This window comes from Sprattus sprattus, assembly GCF_963457725.1.
Source record: "Sprattus sprattus genome assembly, chromosome: 10".
NCBI lineage: Eukaryota > Metazoa > Chordata > Actinopteri > Clupeiformes > Clupeidae > Sprattus > Sprattus sprattus.
This window is the reverse complement of record NC_137908.1, coordinates 9,160,155-9,183,294: the sequence shown is the minus strand read 5'-3', so window position 1 is coordinate 9,183,294 and position 23,140 is coordinate 9,160,155. Positions and strand designations below refer to the sequence as shown.

The 23,140-nt window shown below is 44.1% G+C and overlaps 1 protein-coding gene across 1 annotated transcript; it reads left to right on the top strand.

Moving 5' to 3' along the window:
- Positions 1-1,317: 1,317 nt before the first annotated feature.
- mmp24 (matrix metallopeptidase 24) lies at positions 1,318-23,019 on the top strand (the record flags this gene model as incomplete). The annotated part of the gene is made up of 9 exons (XM_080846317.1): positions 1,318-1,443; positions 10,215-10,363; positions 10,978-11,094; positions 13,520-13,824; positions 17,573-17,734; positions 18,078-18,274; positions 19,330-19,468; positions 20,241-20,507; positions 22,682-23,019. The coding sequence occupies 9 exons, from the start codon at positions 1,318-1,320 to the stop codon at positions 23,017-23,019; spliced, it is 1,800 nt and encodes a 599-aa protein (XP_080702443.1).
- Between the last annotated feature and the right edge of the window lie 121 nt (positions 23,020-23,140).

Here is a 23,140-nt window from a genome sequence, read left to right as displayed (position 1 = left end):
GAAGAATAGCCACTCCTGCTCTCTCTCTCACACACATACACACAGACAGTGGTGTAGTCCAGGGTATACGCAGGTATACGGAGTATACCCACTTATTTTTCAGTCAGCATTGCGTATACCCACTTCTCAAAACAGGGCGCTTATCCTGTGCTGTATAGGCTGCTTAAAAAAATTAAGAGTATACCCACTTCTCCAGGGACCACTAAACCACTGCACACAGACTCACACACACTGATCGAGAGAGAAAGGAAGGGAGAGACCAATGAGTTATCCTTCTGACTGATGAATAGATATCATTCTGAACCATCCCCATGAGTGAAACCTGTGCCTTTCCATTCGCTTATTAATAAAAGTCAAATGATAGTGGCTCTCAAGGCTTTACACATGTTCTCAGCTGTGCGAGTTCTGCTACTGCTGTTGACTTGGCACACATGGTGAAAATGTCTCTTTCTTTTATGTCTATCTAAACACGCAAACCAAACACACAGCTTCTGTATATTTTCTTAATTTTAAAGAAAAAATAGGTATTCCTGAGTAGACAATGTTAATGATCTCATTTCATTATTCAGTGAGATTGCTTTACCGAAGGCATGGGCAATACTTTACCACGTTTGTCAGTTCAGTTGTTGTTTTTAATTTTGCTATCTTTTTCATGTCGGAATTTAAAATTACAATTTTGTTCATTAAACAGTTACTTCGGGTGTGGTGTAACTTCCCACATAGTAAATAACCTACTGGTGACTTGAGCTGCTGTATTTTCACAACGCTAGCAAACGGCCTACTTACGTTGTGCTCTTATTTCTGTATGTATGTGTCTCAGTGCATACTGTATGTGCCATGGTCACTGACAAGCACACGCATGAGCATGACGGCATGTCGTATAGTGTTGCAGTTCGCCATTAATGAATTAGCGGTTGCATTTGCGCAGTGGCGAGAGGAGACCTACTAGGTTACACCGATTGCCAAGCTATCCAGTTATATAATTAAGTATTTAGCTGTGGCAGCGCTATTGATGTGAGACAGTGTGGAGCTGAGAGCGCCTAGCCTGTCTGCTGAGGGCACTGCATCCACACGCAGCCTCCTATGCTCCATCCTCGGTAAGATGCTACCGTGCCCCAGCTCGACATTCCACTTTAAGAACAGAGTCTGCGCAATGGGCTCCCGAGTTTAGCGGTTGGTCTGCGGTGAAAATTAACCAGAGAGAAAAGAGGGATAAGAGGACCATTCTTCCAAGGAATAAAGATACGCACAGAAGGACACAAGACTGGAAATCAGACCGAAAAGCAGACTGACTGAGGGGGGAATTTGGGGACAGTCATGGCGGGGGCGGGAGAGAAGAGAAGGAAAGCGGGGCTCCCTGGTTTTTGTTGGAAGACCTGTTATTTTCACCTTTTATTCTGGGTCGTTTCGCTATGTGGTGAAGAGAAGACCTTCATTGTTGAGGTATGTTCGAAAAACGAAGCATGCAATCGATTTGTGTATCTTGCCAGTATTCCTGGCTCCGGGCTTGTGTTTGCGAGGTGTGTGAGACCTTTAGGCGCTCCACTAAGCATCCCACTGCAACGTAACACAAATTGAAATACTTGCATTCTACATGGACTTATTTTAAAATTACAGTTAAATTATCTGGACTCTAAATATCATCACACATGTCACAGCGACAATTTGATACCGAATGAAATAGGGCAAAATAAATAAATAATGACTTAAATGGATATATAAATAAATAAAATTGATAAACAAGCTGCACGGCTTGTGTTTCTCGTTGTCTGTTTGGCGATTTAGACTGCATATTTTATATTGTCGTACTCACACTGAAATTGTAGTCAAACATAAATGTAAGACAATGCAATAATGTCAGGAACGTTACAATAGAAAGCAATAACAACTTAGCCGAATTTCTAACGAATGGATGTATTGTTGACTAACCCAGCGTCAGTGAGTGATCGTGACGTGGAATGTTTTTTTTCTTGCATTCGATCTTTAATCTTTAGTCAAGCAACTACACAATGGACATAAACAACAATTACAGAAATTGTTCTGCGATAACAATCCCTGGTTAATTTCATTGCGACACTGTGATCGCTACTGTATGCTATTTAAATCCCATTCACATTCCACGTTCATCGCTAAGACTTCAGAAATGAATTTACAAATATCTTACAATCAAATGGCCTTTGTTAACTGCCAATTGATTGATAGACATATAATGAAGTAATTCTCTTTGGAAATGCCCAAATGGGTCTTGAATGTCTGAAATATCAACCAAAACGTGGAAAATACTGTCTGTGCAACTGTAATAATTGTCCAGTTTTTACTCTGGTCCTCACTGGCAGCGTTCAGTGTTCAGCCCTATACTTTCATGTGTGTGGAACAAAGAATCAAGGTTTTTTTTCCTCTGCGATTCCAAATATAGGCTCCTCCATAATTTATTGAGAGGCAGAGAAATGCATGAGAGTTGAGGGGGCATTGCTGACATATTTGGCCTGTTACAAGTTGTTTTTATTGCTCTGTCTCTGGCAATATGTTTTGTTTGTTTTGCACAGAATTTGATCGTTTCAAAAGTACGCACAATTGGTCGTCTGCCAGGTACAGACACAGTTTCAAGCACACGTTGTGGCACGATGGCTTGTTACTTTCAGCAGAAAAATATTGATGTAGAATTAAATTATATCTGTCAAGTTGTGATGTATGTTTTCTAACAGGTCATATGAAATGCACTATTGGTAATAGGGTGTAGGGCATCATAGTGTTCTCTTTCACTTTGCACTTGGATGAACATCTGTATCTCTTTTGTAGAACAAAATGCAATGTTTATGTCAGTCAGGTGCAGGTTTATAATGAGTGTGTGTTTAAAAAAGACAACATTTGATCCAAAGTGTTGCCATACGATACAAATAAGAATGTTGTGCCCACTGTCTTTGTTTTCCTCAGCAGTGCTAAATTCTGGTTTGTCAGCCTGTGTAAGTATCGGCTGAAAAGCAATCGCACACAAAAGGCTTTGTTTAGTCAGTTGTTCCACCATCCACCTAGGTTCGCGGTCTGTGAGGTGTGTTTATGGAGATTACCTCTGCAGCCCTCTATGTACCTTATTAAAGATAGCAATACGGTGGCTAGACATTGAGGCAAAATGAACAGCCTGAGGTGATTTCAGAGCAACAATGCACAGCTACGGATGAGTCAACTTCAGGGATGCATCCAAATTCAGTCATGAGTGCAGTCACGGCCTGTACAAATAATCCCCCGGAACAAGGCATCTCAACCCAAATGACCCTGTTGAACATGGACTTGCGTGCCTTTACCGTTAAACCTCTCATTTCCTGTGTTTTTATTTTTTTGGATGATAAATACCATCTCACTGTACCAGCTGTGCTGATAAACAAGATGAGGCCATTGCCTCATCAGGAATTTGCATTCAGACAACACAAAGGTCCCGAATGATTTCATGACGCTCAAAGTGAAGCCATGCGACTAGTAATGAGAAGATGGCATCTGGACGACCAGCCATGTCTTAGATGTGTCTGTGCTTCCACTCAACCGGAAAAAGCAGTCTGCTACCCTCACCTCGAGCCTAAGTATATGAAGAGTCCTGATTAGCTGGGTTGATGATGATTAGGACGATGATGATGATGATGATAGTGGTGATGATGATGAGTACAGTGATGGTTGTTCTAAAGATAATTGGTCCTTCCTATCCTCCCTGCCTTGTCTCGACATTGCCTCAGTTTTGTTGTCAACAGAAAACCGTCCTTTTTGGTTTGCATTGCCTCAGTGGTGGGCCATGAGCGTCCCACGTCCCCTATGACTCACACTCTGGGTACAGGGGAGGGGAGCTGTCAGTCACAATTATTCACTTGCAAAGATAACTGTTTGCGCCCATTGAAAACCAATTTACTAGGCTATTTTCAGATTACTGAAATCGCACAAACAGGCACAAATGTCGACCAGCCTTTCAATTGCCATCTGCCTTCAGCTGCTGTCCTTTCTTCCTAGCAGAGCTCCTAAGCCACAGTCCATACCCCACTGTCAGAGCAGGTCTTCTCTTCCAGTTCTTAATTGATCCGACTGTTTTGCCAGAAGAAGGCCCTTGCAACGTTTTAACCTTCCATTTGGGCATTTCAATGGGTGTTGTGTCACCAACGAGTTTGAGAGGGTCACATTACGTAAATAATTGCTGCCGATGTGACCGCGCCAGCTCTTTGGCCAAGAGTGTGCCAATTGGCACATTTGTGTCACAGAGGCCCTTGGTCCCCAGTAGGGGAAGAGCAACTGCTGAGGAAACTGTGCCATGTAGCGGGGTACCACTGTGTAATTCTGAGGTCTCCAGACACTCGGCACACGATAAAATGTTGAAAAACATGAGAGCTACGATGACTCGCACTTGTGTCAGAAAACAGTATGGAGGCCTATGAGGTACCCAATATCCAGGGCGGATTGTCAGATTGAATTGAAGAACAGTTGAAAAAACAGCCTCTCATTCACATAATCTGACAGCTAGTTTCAGTAAGGAGAACATTTAAGCATAAGCAGTTTGGTGGATTTGTATGAATCCTTCATCATTCTGGCACACCATGAATCCAGAGAAATGAGCTTGTTTTTCCTCTGTGTTCTGTTTCTTTCCTATGGTGGTGCGATACCGTCCAATTTAGCTTATATTCTGTGTATCAGTTTATTGTTATATGCATGCCAGGTGTACTTGAACAATGGCAGTTTCCATGGCGATATTTTTTTCTTAAACTTTTATTTTTAGAATTTACAGCCTGCCAGTGGTCCTGGTTTGAAAGTCATGTGCAATTACAACATCACTTTCCTTTTAAGCATGGCTCTCTGTTTTTCCATATACGTGACGTGACGTATATGGAAAAACAGAGAGACATGCTTAAAAGGAAAGTGATGTTGACAGCTTCTAATCTCTGATGCTATAATACTTTTTTCGATTCAGAAGACAAAGCAATGCCTTAATTCCAGTCTTTGGGACAAGAATTAATTGCTGTTTCTGTGTAAGACTGGCCCTTTGACAATGGATCTTTGATGAGGGTCATCCTTATACAGATTTAGAAAGGGCCATGTCATGGACGGCTCTAAGCCTATAAGCTGTCAGAGGACCAAATCAAAACACAGCAAAAACAAAAACACCACAGCACAGTAGAGCACAAAACAATCCACACATGATTTGCTGCACATTGAAATAATCCAGCCCAGAACTATATTAGTGCTCTTCACATATGCTTGTGTTGTTGCAGCTACATTACTGAACATCTGACTTGTTTGTGAAGGACAGATTTATCCGTCATCTCTTTGTTGTTCGCAATTACGGCGTATCAGTCTGATCATGTAAACGGTTTGTGTCACTGCTCTTATCACAGATGAGAGATCTGGGCAGCCTATGAAGAGCTGTAATGTACAGCACTGGAGCTTTATGCACAGTCTGCTAGAGGACACAAAAGGCACTGGGGACTCGATGCCGTGGTGCTTCTGCATTGAGTTGTGTAACATTTGAACACTTGGCCTATATAGCTCACTGTAAGATATTTTTTATTTGCTGTCTTTTAGCCGTGCGGTTTGACGTCGCCCCACTGCTGAATCTCAGGGGTTCCACGCTGCGTGGTTTTTGTACATGAACGGAGCTGGTGGAGAGCTTGTTGATGCGTCGCATCACTCTCAAAATCAACAGAATCAAATCAGAGCCCATGAGTCAGACGGCAGTGCTCAGATGAAGTCGAAGACGGCCGCGCTCGTTCCCCCGCTCCTTAGGCAGAGACAGCAACTGAACTGTCCTGTGGCTCTGAATTTTCTTGTTTTGACATCCACTGAGGCACTGGATTTTGTCTCATAATATTAATGCCACACCCACCCCCACCACACACACACACACACACATTCACACCCACCCCCTAAAAAACAAGTCTGTGATGGGCGGTTGAATTTGATGGTATTCTTGAAAAGATGTTATGGGTCTAGACAGCCCCAACATTGAACATAGAAATGTGTCACTCGTGAATGAATCAGCTGCAGTATCAACAAGCCATGTGAAGATGCATTGCAGTTCTTCACACTAAAGGCACTAACTCAGGGACAGCTTACATGTAGTTCGCTTGCCTAAAAGTATTTTTTGCCTTCAATACGTCTCTTTAAGGTACTCAATGTGGAACAGAGAGGAAGAGAAGAGAAGGGACAAAATAAACAAAACAAAATGCTGCCTCGTCAACAGACAGAAAAAAAATCATTGTTTTGACTGACAACAGTCTGACCCACCCCCACAATTTGCTCTGGGTATGATGTTAAGAGCCCACAATGGTTTTCTTCTTGGGTTGGTGTACTGTAGTTTTTCTTTACACGTTATATGATAAAAAAAAATTATAATAATATAAAATACTAATTATAATGTTTTTTGTTGACAGCATGTTGTTGAGAACTGTTTCAGTATTTTCAGTATCAGTACTTACAGTATTATTAAATGCCTTGATTAAATATTGCACAGAGTTACCACACAGTCCCTGCCCTATCGGGGGTGGTGATAATAATAACAGCAGTAATCTGGAGTAGTAGTACATGATGTTGTTGCTGTGGTTTCACCTGTGAGTAGCATGATCAGTGTTTAGTGCTGCTCTTGTCCTGCTTCGGGCTCTCTGAGGCAGTCATGCTTTCTTCCTTTGTTTGCTCGTCCACTGGCTCTCTCTCCCTCCCTCTTTCCCTCCCTCTTTCGCTCGCTCGATCGCTCAGCCTGAACCGACTGTACTCCCCCTCCCCCATCAGCCATCTACTGTATGCCTTTTCCCTCCCTCTTCCATTTCTCCGCTCGTTCCTTCTCTTCTCCATTCTGTCGTGTCGTTTTGAACGTCTGTTCCATTTGTTGTTCCTCTTTGCCTCAGTCCTCCTCCCTGTCACTTTGTCTGTCTCAGGCTCGGCTTCCCTCTCCTCCATCCCTCTCGCAACGTGTCTCCCTCGGTCAGCTTTGTTAAGAGGCAAGATGTGGATGCCATTGCCTGACACTGGGATAGGGATGACCTTACATCATCCATATCCTGGCACTTATTGGTCATCCCTGCCTAGGGACTGTGTGGTCCCCTCTGCTACTGTGGAATATGATATGCTAGACGTGAAGTCATGGTGCTCCTCCGATCGATATCCCCCCCACCCCCACCCCATGGCTTGGTCACCCTATCTCAAATCACCCCCCCACACCAATGATTACTGGCCGTTTGAAAGGTTATGGAGCGTGCTCACGTGGCCTCAGCTATCCCCTGTAGATACCCATTAGACAAGGGTGCACAACCAGTGCAGTTAAAGCTTCATGTTACACGGTGTTGATGAACAAAGTGTGAGAGCTTGCTGGAATGAGACCATAAAACATGTCTCTGGTATTTACTAGTGCACAAGAAAATAAATAATGTGGGATAAAGGATGTTGATTGTTTTAACAGCAGGAGAACTGGAGCATATGCTTCAGATATCATCAATCAAGTTGTAGGTCATTTGCTCTCATATATATTCTCTAAATTAAGTGATCAGCATATTGTTGTTAATGAGGGTGAGTAGATCGCAAACATATTAGTCAGCTACTACTTAGTCAGACTTGAACAACGGAACAGCAAGTTAACTCAATATAGAGCACTGGAGTGGCATAAACCCTATGAAACCCTATGACAGCCTGTTTATGTTATTATATGATGCCTCAGCAGTAATGAACACCGTCCAATATCGACTGACTCACAGCCCCACGCTGCTGCCCGCAAATGGCCGAAGGGTTGATCACTTTTTTCGATGTGTTGTTCTTGTGTTCTGTATTGTGGATCCATAAAGTTGATGACATGGTAGGGTAAAGTCAGATAGGGCAGAAGTAGTAGTAAGGTAGTTCCTCTGGAGGTTTCGCTGGTGTTTACCAGTCTAGACTAGGGGCGGTGTGGGGTGGGTTGGGGTAGGGTGGGGTGGTGTGAGGCATTGGCACACAAAGCTTAAGATTCAACTGTAGCTAATTTTGAAAGTGGAGGCAGAGCAATGAAATGTGTAGTGTGGTGTAGTGTAGTGTAGTGTAGTGTACTGTACTGTCGTGTAGTGCCATGAGGTGTAGTGAAGTGTAGTGTTGTGTAGTGTAGTGAAGTGTCGTGTAGTGCCGTGAGGTGTAGTGTAGTGTAGTGTAGTGTAGTGTAGTGTAGTGTAGTGTAGTGTAGTGTAGTGTAGTGTCGTGTAGTGCCGTGAGGTGTAGTGTAGTGTGGTGCAGTGTAGTGTAGTGTCGTGTAGTGCCATGAGGTGTAGTGAAGTGTAGTGTAGTGTAGTGTAGTGTAGTGTGGTGCAGTGCAGTGCAGTGTAGTGTAGTGTAGTGTAGTGTAGTGTAGTGTAGTGTAGTGTAGTGTAGTGCATTTTAGTGTAGTGTAGTGTAGTATGGTGCAGTGTAGTGTAATGTAGTGTAGTGAAGTGTAGTCTGGTGCAGTGTAGGGTAGTGTAGTTTGGTTAAGTGCTGATCGTGCTTATAGGAAGTCTTGACGAACACTTTTTGAAGTCTGCTTAAACACCTCGTAATAACTCCGGGTGTGACTTTGAAGAGACGTCTCTCGGAGGTGATTTGCAACGAGGCCCACCCAAAAGGGACCACGGTGGTATTTTAAATTCCAAATCTTCTGCCTGGTGCATGCTGCTGATAATGTGGTAGCACCTGCTCTTCAGGCTTAACCAACTGCTCAGTACCTGCTGTTCAGGGAGGAGGTCTGTCATCCCCCTCTCCCCAAATACATTCCAGCTGGTGCGCTATATCTCCGTACCTAAAATTAGTTTTTATCCCTGACATTAAATTGCAGATATATTTTGTCGAAAATGGCCACAGGATCCCGTTCAGGCGTGAGGGAAGATTGGCCATTTTCAAAGCTCGGCAGCACTGGCGAAGTGGTGTGGATATTTTTACCCGGTGACTCCTGGGAGAAGATAAGCACACAGATGCTTCACCAAATTGCTGGCACTCTGCGTCCCCCCCCCCCTTCTCTGCTCCAGTAGAGAGATGAGGAATCCATTGTCTTCCATTTGTTTGAGGCTTTGTGTGTATGAATCTGCTCGTCGTGTTGTTGTGCTTTAATGGCGCTGTAGTAATTGTTGTGCTATAGCTCTGGTGAATTATTTAAATGGAGTGATTTTCCCTCGGTACATCTGTAGGTTTTGGGTGCCGAGCGCCAACATTACCAGTGTCACGACCCTGCCTGGTCTACACCCCCCCCCCCCCCACTGCCCTCTCTGTGTGCCTGTCGTCTTTCTCTTCTTAGCCGGTGGACGCAGGAGTGGCGAGTTCCTCACTGATTGTCAGGGGCGTAAGAACGCCTTTGTTTGGCCAGTCAGAGGGGCTTACTTTCTCCGTCGTCATTTTTATTTGATCTATTTCTGTTTGTGCACAAACCCTTAGGCATACACTTGAAGAACTCTATTTAAATTTATTTCCACAATAATGTCTTTAATAATAATTAATAAATGTACTTTATCGTTATGACTTCTCCCGTTCTGAGCCAAGTGTGCGTAGACAGAGAGAGGTGAAGGATTCGTTCAGGGAGATTAACTTGGCGGTTTAGATCAGCTGTATCGTTCGCAGATGTGAGGCCGGGTTTAGCTGTCTCACTAATAGGATCAGAGGTGTGATGCATTGATGTGTTGTGATGTGGCAAACCTCTCACTATGCGCTGCTGCCTCTAGCCATTTTTTGTTTTTGTGTGTGATAATTCTATTTTATCGTGCCAGCGATTCATCAGCACTCAAGATCATAAAAGTCTACAATTTGTTCCAAGGTGCACACATTTACCTAATATCATTACACCTGGTTTCTGCTGCACCAAATATTTTTCAGCCACGGCGTGCCAGTTTGGGATGTGAATTCCTCCATTAAGTCCACCTGCAGCCTATGATGGGGTTTGTAGATTGTGAGTCTTCTCCGGAGACTTCAGAAGTAATGATAGTGTAGGGGCCCCGCTGAGAACAGAGGGAAGGTTGTGAAGCCACCTTCTATTAAAATATTTAGGATCAAAATCGACCTTCTGCCATGAACTCAATTACAGGGGGGCCTCCTCATGTGTGCAGTGCTATAAAACAGGCTCTGCTCTCCGTGCCCATCCTAGGGGGAGATGAAAGCCGCAAGCAGGAGCGCGGTGTGGATATGAGCTGTCTGATGGGCTACTGACAACCTTCTTCTCCTCTCCCCTCCCCCCTTTCTCCCTCTCTCTGTGCCTTCGCCTTCTGCAGACGTGGCTGAAGAACTATGGCTACCTGCTCCCCCACAACATCCGACTGTCGGACATCCGGTCGGAGAAAGCCATGCAGTCTGCTGTCGCTGCTATGCAGCGGTTCTATGGCATCCCGGTGACGGGGGTGCTGGATCAGACCACCATTGAGTGAGTAACCAAAACGCTTGGGCCGAACACACACAAACACACTCCGATTAGTCCAAGAGCTGCGTAGATAAAACAAATATAAATGGCCTGATTCCTGCTATCTACTGGACAAAACTAATGAATCTTCTATTAATATATAACAGTAAGAGTTTTGGTCAGTGTAGATTTGCTTCTGCTAAGGAAGACAAGTCTCCAAGAGCTTCATAAAGGATTATATGTGGTTGCTGTTTTTTCTGCTACTAAATCATACATCAGGGCATCAGGAATAGGTAGACCAATGGTTTTATATAGCCCCTGGTTCAACAGTATAGTGATGAAGTTGTCCAGTATATGAGAGGCTCCTGTGTAGTATTCAGTATAAAAGTAATGTGTGTTTGGCAGAGGAAAGATATCATGATATCTTTGCCCTCACATTATTGATGTTTACTGATTGATGTTGATCTATTTGACCTTTGCATGGTTTGTTGCTGTCCCATCTCTCTCTCTCTCTCTCTCGTTCTCTCTCTCTCTCTCTCTCTCTCTCTCTCTCTCTCTCTCTCTCTCTCTCTCTCTCTCTCTCTCGTTCTCTCGTTCTCTCTCTCTGACCTTTGCATTGTGTTTGTGTCCTCCGAAAGGTGGATGAGGAAACCACGGTGCGGTGTCCCAGATCACCCAAGCATCAGTCGTCGAAGGCGGAATAAACGCTTTGCCCTCACTGGTCAAAAATGGAGGGACAAACAGATCTCCTACAGGTGAAGTATAAACATGGTTTATCTATCTCCCCTTCCAGTCTAATGAAAATGTGCTGCATTTAGTTGGTGCGCTGCCAAAAAATGCACCACGTTCTTGGTTCAGTAGGCGTAGCCATTTCCTTAACTTGTTAAACAAAAAAGACAATGCAGACGCATTCACGGGGCTTTACTCACTCAAATGTTATTTTTCATTTTGTTAAAGTGATTCATTCAACGCACACTCTTATCTAGATGTCAGGGTACATTTTGTTCGAAAAAGGAGAACAAAAGCACAAGTGCCAAGATCGCATGGGGCTCGGCGCTGAAAGAGAATTGCCCACACACTCGGTGCTGTACTGAACACACTGTGGCGCCTGTGTTAAGGCAGAGTGGGTTTAACGCCAGCAGGAGGAGGGGTTGTTTTTAGGATGTCAGTGCTAAGGATGCAGTAGGCACTATTATCACTGAAGCAGAGGCCGGTAGTACGGTACATGCTATCAGCTGGCATTGTGCTAAATAGGAAGCTATGTACTGGATGGATGGATTGATGGATGGATGAAGTGATGGATGGATGTACGGATGGATGTACGGACGAGTGGGTTAATGGAAAGATGGGTTAGAATGATGGACTGGGAGATGGAGGGATAGATGCATGGTACTCATGGGGAATTGTTTGACATCTAAAGCCTTAAAGCCAAGAATTTCTATAACGTGGTCTGACAGTGATGCATTCATTGTTTATATTTTTATGCTCTGAGCTGCATCCCTCGAAGTGCTAAAGATATTGTAATGTTGTTATGTAAGCACCATGCAAGAGATATTTCAACAATGGTAATGAAGACATGAGGGCATCACCCCCCCCCACCCCCTCCCCCCCACCTCCCCCACCCCGAAAAAGTGAAATATTTATATCAATACTGAAATTGTTATAGAGCGCCTCAGAAGCTATTAATATGAGCCCGCTCTTTGACACAGCTCTGGCAGAAGGATGTTTTAGCCACTAGTTCTACGGCGTCTGCCTAAAGCTAGCTCTGTTAGTGTTGTTTATTTATTTATTTATTTCCTGCATATTAGATTCCATGGCCTGTGAATATGTTTTGGGTACACTTCTCACTTATGCAATGCAGCCAACGCTTGCTGAAATGCCTCCCCAAGGCAGTAAAAGAACCCATCCACTCTTCTGTGGACAGGAGAAAAGAGAGGAGAGTGCTTCTTTTTTTCCTTCTTTTTTTTTTTCCTCCATGAGTTCCTTCCTGTCTCCATGTGAAAGGAGGCAGGAGCTCTGTACCTTTAAATGCTTTCCCCCTTTCTCCCTGTGTTCAGCGCTCTATATTTAGTCTGTCTGGGCTAGTGAATTTGATTTGATCTTTGAGGATTGTCAGGGAGCATCAGGCAGAGGAAGCGTTGAGAAAAGCTGGCTCTCGGACTCGTCTCTCAAGTCTGCTGGCTGCACTAGGTCACATTATTATTATCATCATGTACCTTCCAGGAAGGCTGTTTTCTGTATAGGCTGCTTAGTATAGTCATTATGATTTCTGTGTAAAGCTGCAATGTGGTGTGTTGCGTAAAAAAAAGCATTAACATTGCTGAAGTACAGAAAAAAATACCTTTCTCTTTTGTCTCATTTTTTTCTACTCAATAAGGCTTGTCTGATTTAAATTGTTAAAGTGTTTTTTTTTTTTTTGCAGTTTCTCTCATTTTTTCATTACTCAATGTCATCAGTTATGTGTTAAAAAAGGGCCTATCTGCCTCTGCCTTAGGTCATTTGCCTGGCTTGCTATTTGCCCCATATTTCTCAACATTTACGCAGATTATAATACTATTATGTAAGCGCTTAAGCAGTGTGTACTCAGATGAGAGGCTGCGCTGCGCTGGGCTTGCTAGCCACAGTTCATGTTTTCTGTGCCCAAGTTGAGGAGCGTAGGGGTTCATTTCTGACATGTAGTATTGGACGAATCGGTGGATCGAAGAAGATTAATACAGCGAGATTTGGCATAAGCTATCTTTGATGGTCATTAGTAATGATTCAAGAGCAACAGATGGAACAAAGGCATTCAGATGATGGAATTTCAGGAGTGATGGGCTTTCAGCTGATCCTCATCACATCCTGGAATAGCACTCTGGGGTACATTAAATACTCCCATGTACATATCACAATGTTATTACTTTGCATTATCAGATGAAAGATGTATTTTTTTTTTGTGATCAATTTTTTATTGACACCATTTATGCAGTCAAGACATACATGCAGTTACAACATGCAAGACAAAAGTCTATCAGAACATTATTTCCATTTATCATCTGGTGTACATGAAAGATGTTTTTTGTATCACTGTATAAACATATATCTCAGTGTTTGTGGTAGTATGTAGAATTATCATGATGAGAGTTTGACTGTTGTCACGTTATTTACTGTCAAACTCTCTTTTGCTTTCCTTGTCACCAGCATACACAACTATACACCCAAAGTGGGCGAGGCCGACACAAAGAAAGCGATCCGACAAGCTTTCGACGTGTGGCAGACGGTGACCCCTCTGACCTTTCAGGAGGTGGACTCCAAGGAGATGAAGGCTTTGGGCAAGGAGGCAGACATCATGATCTTCTTCGCCTCAGGGTTCCACGGTGACAGCTCTCCGTTCGATGGCGAAGGAGGCTTTCTGGCCCATGCCTACTTTCCTGGTCCTGGCATCGGAGGTGACACACACTTCGACTCGGATGAGCCGTGGACGTTAGGGAATGCAAATCATGACGGTGAGCAACTCATTTGAACTACTAGTACAGGTGATACATGTCTGAATCAAAACACAGGATCATTTGAACTACTAGTACAGGTTATACATGTCTGAATCAAAACACAGGATAATTTGATCTACTAGTACAGGTGATACATGTCTGAATCAAAACACAGGGTCATTTGAACTACTAGTACAGGTTATACATGTCTGAATCAAAACACAGGATCATTTGACTAATGCCACCAATGAACACTTATGCAATAGTTGCAATACTGATGCAATAGTTATGTGAACAGCATGAGATTTACATCAATCAAATACTCCTATTCCTATGGGACCGAAGTCGGGATTATACTTTATAAACTGAACTATACATTCAAGTGAATTTTATTAATTTTATTACGAACATCTCCTACAGGCTTATGGGTATGGAAACCAATCTGAAAACGTAATGCGGTAGTGATTTTAATATTATTTTTGATGACTCAAACATAATGGTTAATTCAATATTGACAGAAAAAAAGCACCAAATTGCTAACTCTATTGTTTTCTCTGCCAAAGGTTGATAACCACTGCAGGGAGCAGAGTGTCACTGGGTTTGATAATTACATTCAAATATGTGTATTGATCGCAGAGGCACACTTGTGTGAGCTGTGGCTTTCTGGATCGGAGACAGAAAGTTTCTTTGCAGGCCCCAGGGGCAGCAGAGGGGCCAGCAACGCAATGAATCACGGGGCGGAGAAATACTCCCTCACTCGCTGATACCCGCTGATGAATGACTCACAGATCAATGTTGAATTGAATAGTAATGAGCACTTGATCAGCGCAAGAATAAAAAATGGCAATGAGGCAAAGGGAAAATGGAGAGAAGGAGACCATGAGAGAGAGAGAGAGAGACAGAGAGAGAGAGAGAGACCATGTTCAGACTAATATGTCAATTGCTCCAATATTCTAGATACTAATGTAACAGTGAAATGTCCAGGTATAAATACTCAGTACATGATGAACCTACATAGTGATAGCAGCACTGGCTAGTTAACTGTTAACACTTTAGATTTTGCTACTCACATCTACTGCCAATCAAGGTTTATTGTAATTTTTAGGGTAATGTTTACACTACTGCTTGGAGACAAATCACAACACGAAACCCACAATGCACAAAGCATTGCGTGTGCGCACCCACACACTCATACACACAAACAAACACAAAAGCAATTTTACACATCTGCCGTGTGGCAGTTAATTGAGTTACTGCTCTGGTGTGACTTTCCCATCTATATGCACCTCACTCACCTACGCCATGTGTGAGATGAATGAGAGTGAGTCCTCCCCTCCCTTCCTCTCCCTTCCCCTCACCTCCCCTCCTCTACCCTGCGAGGTGATGGGGAAGAAAGCAGATCACTGGGGGGAGAGTCAGGAGGAGACGTAACCGAGGCAGACAGAGAGACGAGCGTTGAGAGAAGAACAGACACACACACACACACACACACACACACACACACACACACACTCACACACACACACTCACACTCACACACAGAGGTACATGGCATCCAGGGGGAATCCCGACCCCCGGTGACAGTCACACAGCCCTCAGAAGAAGAAGAAGCCCCGACCGTGTCACTGGGGACAAAAGCAGACATTGGAAGGGAAGAACGAGATTTTTAAGGTCGCAAACATGTATCGCAACAATGCAGAGGTGGTAGTGTGTACCACTGCAGAAGCGTATGGGAATCAGAAGGTGTGCTGGATAAAGGGATGGTGGGCAGCAATTGGGATGTGGTTGGGGGCGGGCAGTGGTATTGAAAGGAGGGATTTTCATCCAACCAGTTTCGAGTACTCACTTCATTACCTGAGATAGTTTTCGGTTGTAAATGGTCATGCAAGCTATGACCCCTCATTCCATTAAGGGCACAGTCCATTATTCTAATCCTGTAGACTTTTTGCTAAATTCAGTGTATTTCTCCTCTCAGACCTCTAGCTGTCTCTTCTGTGTGTGTACTCTGGTGTTCGTACACAGTCTGGAAAATGGGAAACAAATAAAGTGGCTTAGACTGAGCGACACACTTTTGTACTGCACGTTTAAAGCAGCATAACAGATCAATTACTAATCGCTAACGAGATGCTAGCGGCTAAAACTAGTGAAATCTCTTGAAATGTGCTTACGTTGACATTATGACAAACTAGTTAGTCAACAACTTTCCTAACACAGTCACACATCAATCAAGTGCAACACAAGACCAAGCAAGACGGCAAATAAGCTACTTACTAGTTCGGCAGACAGTAAAAACCGGGCGGCTTCAGGCAAACCTACATAACGCAGTCATTTGCCTACGGACCCTGCTATGGCAATGGCATGTAGGCTATTCTCCATATTAAAGGTCATTGTAGCGCCCCAATTTCTTTAAAGCTGTTATTTTAAGGTAAAACTGCTTACTGCTTACCCTGAAGTACAATTACTGCATAATGCTACTTTAATGATGCACAAACACGTACATGCCAAAACACACATTCATATGGTTTCTCCCTTGCTTTTTCAGTCTCTCTCTCTCTCTCTCTCTCTCTCTCTCTCTCTCTGTCTCATTTGCGTGCATTCATACAGGCACACACGTGCACACACCACTGGTTTGATAAAGACATAGTTATATACGACTTTTGCAAAGTTGTCCTTAGATTCTACCTCAGGCAGAGGACCTTGGAGCATGAAATGAAAGCGAAAGCTGAATGGATTTCTGTATTAAAGATTCCTTTATTACCCTTCAGCGCACCATATGTTCACAGAGGGAGGCGGCCATGCTGCAGATCAGATAATCTCCTCGTAGGAGAGGACAAGCCGCTCTCTCGGTGACATATTCTATTTATAATCTCAAGGAAGGAAAAACAAAACAAAAACAAATCAGTAAGTAGGCTGGACAAAATGACAAGTACAGTATTAGACAAAACAGAAGAAAAAAAACAGGGAGTTTAGGGGGGGATAAAATTAGTGGGTAGTCAAATTAAATAGATAGTTAGACGGAGACATGGAGGGAAGAAGAGAGGGACAAAAAGAGGGCATTGCAGACCAAAGGAGACAGCAAGAAGAGAAGGGGGAGAGTGATTGGAGGAGCTCTCCAGAGCTGACTCATGAGCAAACCTGTGATGTGGGGGCACATGGGGGGTGACCTCAGACAGCGAGGTGCGACCCGTGCGATCCCCTGCAAATAAACGCCATGAAACTCTTGTGGCGAGAAAGAAAGGGATGCGCTAAAACACGTCTGAGAAGGGGAGAAAATGGCACCAATCATCCCCTTGTCTCCGCAAAATACTTTGTCCGCGCTCGGCCTGACTTTGCGGTGGCCGAGTGACTTCTGCTCTCAAGTCTGAGATGTCTGAAGGCGGGTGGGTAGCAGCCAGGATAGCAGTTGAACTCGAGATCCGGCCGTGATTCAGGCCCACATCGGGTCCTGGTCCGGTCCAGGTCTCCGGATCTGGTAGAGCTGTGCTATCCATGCAACTAGGAGTTTGTTGGGCCCATCTCACTGTCATTACCTCCAGCAAGGAGGTTATGCGATCGGGTCCGTTAATTTATTTAATTGTCCGTCTGTCTGTGGACAAGATTTCTCAGAAACTACTGGGCGGATCTTTCTGAAATTTTCACAAGAGGTGGATCTTGGTCCTTGGATTCTGGATCCGGATTTGTGTACCTCCTTGCTGGAGGTCAGAAATCTCGGATTGCTCTTGTTAATTAATATAAATTAAATGTGCCAATTACTTGTACCTTTCAGGGAATGACCTCTTCCTGGTGGCTGTGCACGAGCTGGGCCATGCTTTGGGTCTGGAACATTCCAACGACCCCAGTGCGATCATGGCGCCCTTCTACCAGTACATGGAGACACACAACTTCAAGCTTCCGCTCGATGACCTCCAAGGGATCCAGAAGATTTACGGTGCGTTCTGTTCCGTGTTCAGTGGTGTATGTCCCTGCCTATAAGCATCAGTAAAGGTGAATTCATTCTAAAGAGCCAGCACAGGGCTGTGTGTGTGCATGTGTGTCCTCATAGGCCCGAACTCTCTCTGATATAGGGACCAGGTTAAGTCAGGTTTATCCACACAGCAGTCTTTAAACAATGACATTTTAACGCTCCTCCGGCTCTGGCCCGAAGCTCCCTCAGAAATAACAAAATGCCACCGGGGTGACCCGGCCATTTGGCCCATCAAGGTTTGCCATTTACTCTCTCGCCTGCTGCTTGGGGGAGCTGAAAGGTTAACGAGGTAACGTGGCTCTTGCAGGTGTCCCCACCGCCATGATGGAGCCCACACGGCCGCTACCCACGCTCCCGGCGCGCCGCAGCGACAAGAAGCATGACCGCTCCTCGCGCCCCGCACGCCCGCCTTCCCTTGACCGGCCGTCCAACGGCAAGCCCAATATATGTGATGGGAACTTCAACACGGTGGCTTTCTTCCGGAGGGAGATGTTCGTCTTCAAGGTGAGCCTGCTCTCAATGGAACCTTGCTCAGTCTTACTGTGGCTGCGTGACACACCTGACTGCTCTTGCAGAGATGTCTGATAGTAGCGTGTGAACAAAATGATGAGCTACATGAGATCATAAAAACAATGGTCTAAACTTCTGCTTGTGAATTTAGGGTTTGTATAGTTTAGAGGATCCTATTACCTTTTTGTGATTATCCCTATTTGTGCACACATTTACACTATTCAGTGTGCTTTACTACCAGTACATGATTGGCCATTTTGAGTGGTATATTCACAATATTCAGTATGAAAAACCTTTTTTAATGCATATTTAAATGTTTTAAGCACATTCCAAACCAATATGAATTCATGTGAAATAATATGAGTGCAAGCGCGCTCTTAAAGGCATATGATGTTGGAGGAATATGTATGGACAAATTCAAGTGGATGTCTTTGATCCTGCTTTAAATGTCTTTTAAGGTCATATGTTGCAGCTATTCAGGGTCTTTTCATCTTTAAAGGCTAAGCTTCATCAGATCGAATCAAATAATAGCCCCTTCATTTACGTGCAAAGGAAGCCCTACATAGCCCTCAGTATGTATGTCCTTACAGACGCACTGCACAACATCACTGCAATATAAGCTGAATTCTGATATGTGAAATAAGTCAGTGATATTGCCGGACAATCATACGCCAGTAGGTATGTTTGATGTGCTGTTTGTGCTTTGCAGCAGTGTGTTCATGTGCTTTTCAAGTGACTGCAAAAATCAGGGACATTACAAGGGCCAAAGAGACAAAATATGTAACCACAATTTGTTCACCCCATATAACCTGGAACAAAAAAAAGAAACAGTGTCAGCGAGTCGTTTTTTTAATAATCATGAGACTGCATTGTGAGGCAGAATGCTGTTCGTGGTTAGAAAGATTCGGAATTGGAGTGATTGTGTTATTTCTTTTTTTGCGTGTGGGTTGCAGCCATTGGGGAGTTGTTTGGACGTGTCCTAGTTTCTCGGCAGCCAAATGATAATGAGCTGTGATTGATGCGTTCCTCTTTGCTTGCTGGCTTCCCAGGACCGATGGTTCTGGCGACTGCGGAACAACAAGGTGCAGGAGGGCTACCCGATGCAGATCGACCAGTTCTGGAAGGGCCTGCCACGCGGCATTGATGCAGCCTATGAGAGATCGGATGGGAAATTTGTATTCTTCAAAGGTATGCGTGGCGCTTCTTCTTTCTCCATCCCCCTGCTCCCTGATCTATTAAAGCCCGTTTTTAACACTGTGTCTCTCTTACTTACTAGTGCACCACTGAAGCCATTCATTTGAACACACCTATCACACACACTCTGTTTCTGCTACTCAGACACCACACATACACACACACACACACACACACACACACACACACACACACACACACACACACACACACACACACACACACACACACACGCACAGAGTAATTTAGCCCCTGCTGTCTCAGGGAGTTCTTAGGGCCAGGTATTTATAGCCTCTGTCTCCCTATGCTACCAGATGCACTAGCAAGAAGGAAAAAAAACCCTCCCCAACGATTCTCCACAGTTACCTTCGAGAGTACACTTTGTATAAAGAGGGAGATATTTGAGCTCAATTTTTTATTGCCTTTCTTTTTCCACAAGGCTTTCTAATGACAGTGTTTTGTTCACATTTCAGAAGAGATAATTAGTAACTTTTTTTTATCAAAACATTGCATGAGATAAGGTCAATACAGTGAAGAAGGGAGCAGTGACAGAGCAAATCAATGTGACAAGTCGGCCTTTAGCCTAAAGTGAACTAATTAATGTCGGGATTGGGAGCCTGCGATAAGAACGCTGCACAGCAGGCCTCTTGCACTCTTGTGTCATAACACCATCAGAAATCGGAATCATCAAACACCCCCAGAATTCCTGCCCCAGAATAATTCTAAGGTGACCTGCGTCTCTCGTTTTCGTTTGGCATCTTTTTAGGTGACAAGTACTGGGTGTTCAAAGAAGTGACCGCTGAGCCCGGCTACCCACACAGCCTGGTGGAGCTCGGTACCAGCCTCCCTCAGGACGGCATCGACACCGCTGTTCGCTGGGAGTCCGTGGCCAAGACGTACTTCTTCAAGGGCAACCAGTACTGGCGCTACAACGAGGAGAAGAGGACGGTCGACACTGGCTACCCCCGGCCCATGTCGGTGTGGAAAGGCATCCCTGAGGCTCCACAAGGAGCTTTTGTCAGCAGGGAGGGAAGTGAGTATGACCTTATTCAGTGCTGCCCCCCTCCCCCTTAATCACTCAGCTTCATCGTATTATTAAAGCCCGCTCTCCAGTCTGCCAACAGTTCCCAATATCCCAGAGGCCTACCCTCCCCAGTACTGACACTAAAGGGCACTTTATTGCCTCTCGAGTGAGCATGACGACAGGAAGTGGATTTTAGGGTTGATTGCTGGTGGAAACAAACCAATGGTTTCTGCTGTTACACAATGATTTATGTGTCATGGCTCATCGTGGCCATTACTGTGCGGCACGTAACAGGTAGATAGGTAGGTTGTTCAGCATGATTATAATGACCATGACCTTCATGCAGTAACCTTTAATTACATCGACCGTTACTGCTGGCCGTCGCTGTCTGCTGTTGCACGGGTAAATGTCATTGGCAGTTGGAACAAACACCGTTTCACCATTGTCAGAGAAGATAAAAATGTGTACCAATGACTTTTGAGAAATAGACGACACGTCACCCATTTGGAGTGAATTGCAATATTCTGGAGCAAGCTATGTTAACGCCAGTTCGTAGGCACTCAATATTCAAAAGCTGTAAAAGCCTGAATTTGCAAAAATGACTGAAAAAAGCCTTAAAAGCTTATTCGCATGGAATGGCTACAGCTATGTAAATCAATGACTTGCAGAGTAATGTAGCTTATGAATTATTTTTCATTCGCTACCATCAAATGCTTACCTCTGCATTATCAAATCATTCAGTGGTGATGTTGCCTCGTTTACAACATGTCAACATGTGTACGAGCGTCTATTATTACCATTGTTTCTGCTATTGCTAGATTTGATAGGATTCTCCCAAATGGTCCAAAGTACCCAGTAGACTCTGGATTCATTTGCTTTGGTCTAATCCAGTGAAAAATCATGTTATTCTGTAACATTGGTTGTATTCCCCATCTGAATGATCTCTTTATGAAATGGTGTCTTTCTTAGCTGTCGTTTTGCATGAAGCAGCACAGTGTTAATGGTGGACTTTTCAGTCAGTAGGGTATTCAGTATGCGGCGCCTCTGTTGTTGCATAAGCACCCCCATTTATTGCGCTCTGTATCAAAGGATTTGGCTGAGAGTGCTGGTGGCAGCAGGGTCGCGAGAGGTTAATTCTGTGGGGCAGCAAGATGCCTCATGTTTGTGCAGCTCCAGCAAAAAATGGCAGAGATGCTCCCCAGCGTCCTCCGACTCTCCTTCCGGAAGGAACTATCATCACTTCTGCGAGTCATGTCACAACCTCCTGCACTACATTTCACAGAGGGAGCTGGGGCTACATGAGAACATGAGAAATGGGAGTCAGCGAGGGGCGTACGGCCCATTTGGCTTGCTTGTTTTGTCTGTAGCTCATGATTTTTCAGTTGCTCAGCCATTTCTTCAGGGATTCTCAATGTGTGGTGGTGTGTGAGGAGGAAAAATACATTCCCAGAGCAATTCATCAATCAAGTACCTTTAGTGATCCCTGTAGTTGAGAGTGTTCTGAGTGTGTGTGTGTTTCTGTCTGGTGTGCCCGTGTGTGTGTGTGTGTGTGTTATTCTGTCAGCAAGTGTTTGTGTGCTGAAAAGGCTCTTATTTAAAGACATTCTGAATGAAATGACAATGTCCTTTCATTCCATTAAAACACAACTCGGAGGAAAATATTCCCTAATATATATTTTTCAATTTGAGGTATGACCTTAACAGTCAAATGGCCGTGACAAATGTCAGCCTGTTATAGTAAAAAAAACACTGATTAAGTTCAGATGCTTCAGGCCATACTTTGAAGGGAATAACAGCATAAACTGAGCTTTAACACCTAAGTGTTTCCAAGACCAGTAAATGTTACCTGTTAGTGAGCTCACATTCACATGGATTCATCCCAGAATGCATGAAAATATATACACGTCATAAAAAGTATGCTAGCAAACTAGCAATACACTTTCACTTTAGGAATATTTTAACATCATTATATTAAAGTGGGGTGGTGCTGACAAATAAATGTTAATTTAGAGTTAAAATTAGAGCTGGAATGACTGAAATGTCAAGGTACATTGTTGTTTTAGTACACTTTACAGGTACACAGTGTTTTTGGGACCATTCTCAAACCACTCAACCTTTAACTGTTAGTAACCACTGTTTTGTCCAGTGTGTCTAACTTTGGTCCCCTCTTGTTTTTCCATCAGTGTACACCTACTTCTACAAAGGAAAGGATTACTGGAAGTTTGATAACTCCAAGCTTTTCGCAGAGTCTGGCTACCCCAAGTCCATTTTAAAAGACTGGATGGGCTGTGACCAATCGGACATGGAGAAGAACAAAGACCGTCAGCTGCCCCACGATGACGTGGACATCATGGTGGCCATCAACGACGTTCCGAGCACCGTCAACGCCATTGCCGTGGTGATCCCTTGCATCCTCTCCCTTTGCATTCTGGTCCTGGTCTACACCATCTTTCAGTTCAAGAACAAAGGAGTGCAGCAAAACGTCACCTACTACAAACAACCAGTGCAGGAGTGGGTATGACAGGCTAGGTGGCGCTAGCTGAAGGCTAACGGATAGAACAGTTTGAGAGGGCTACAACAAAAGAAACAACAAACAAACACTTTGGGTGCACCATGTGATCAGTGCCTGCCTTTGCACAATC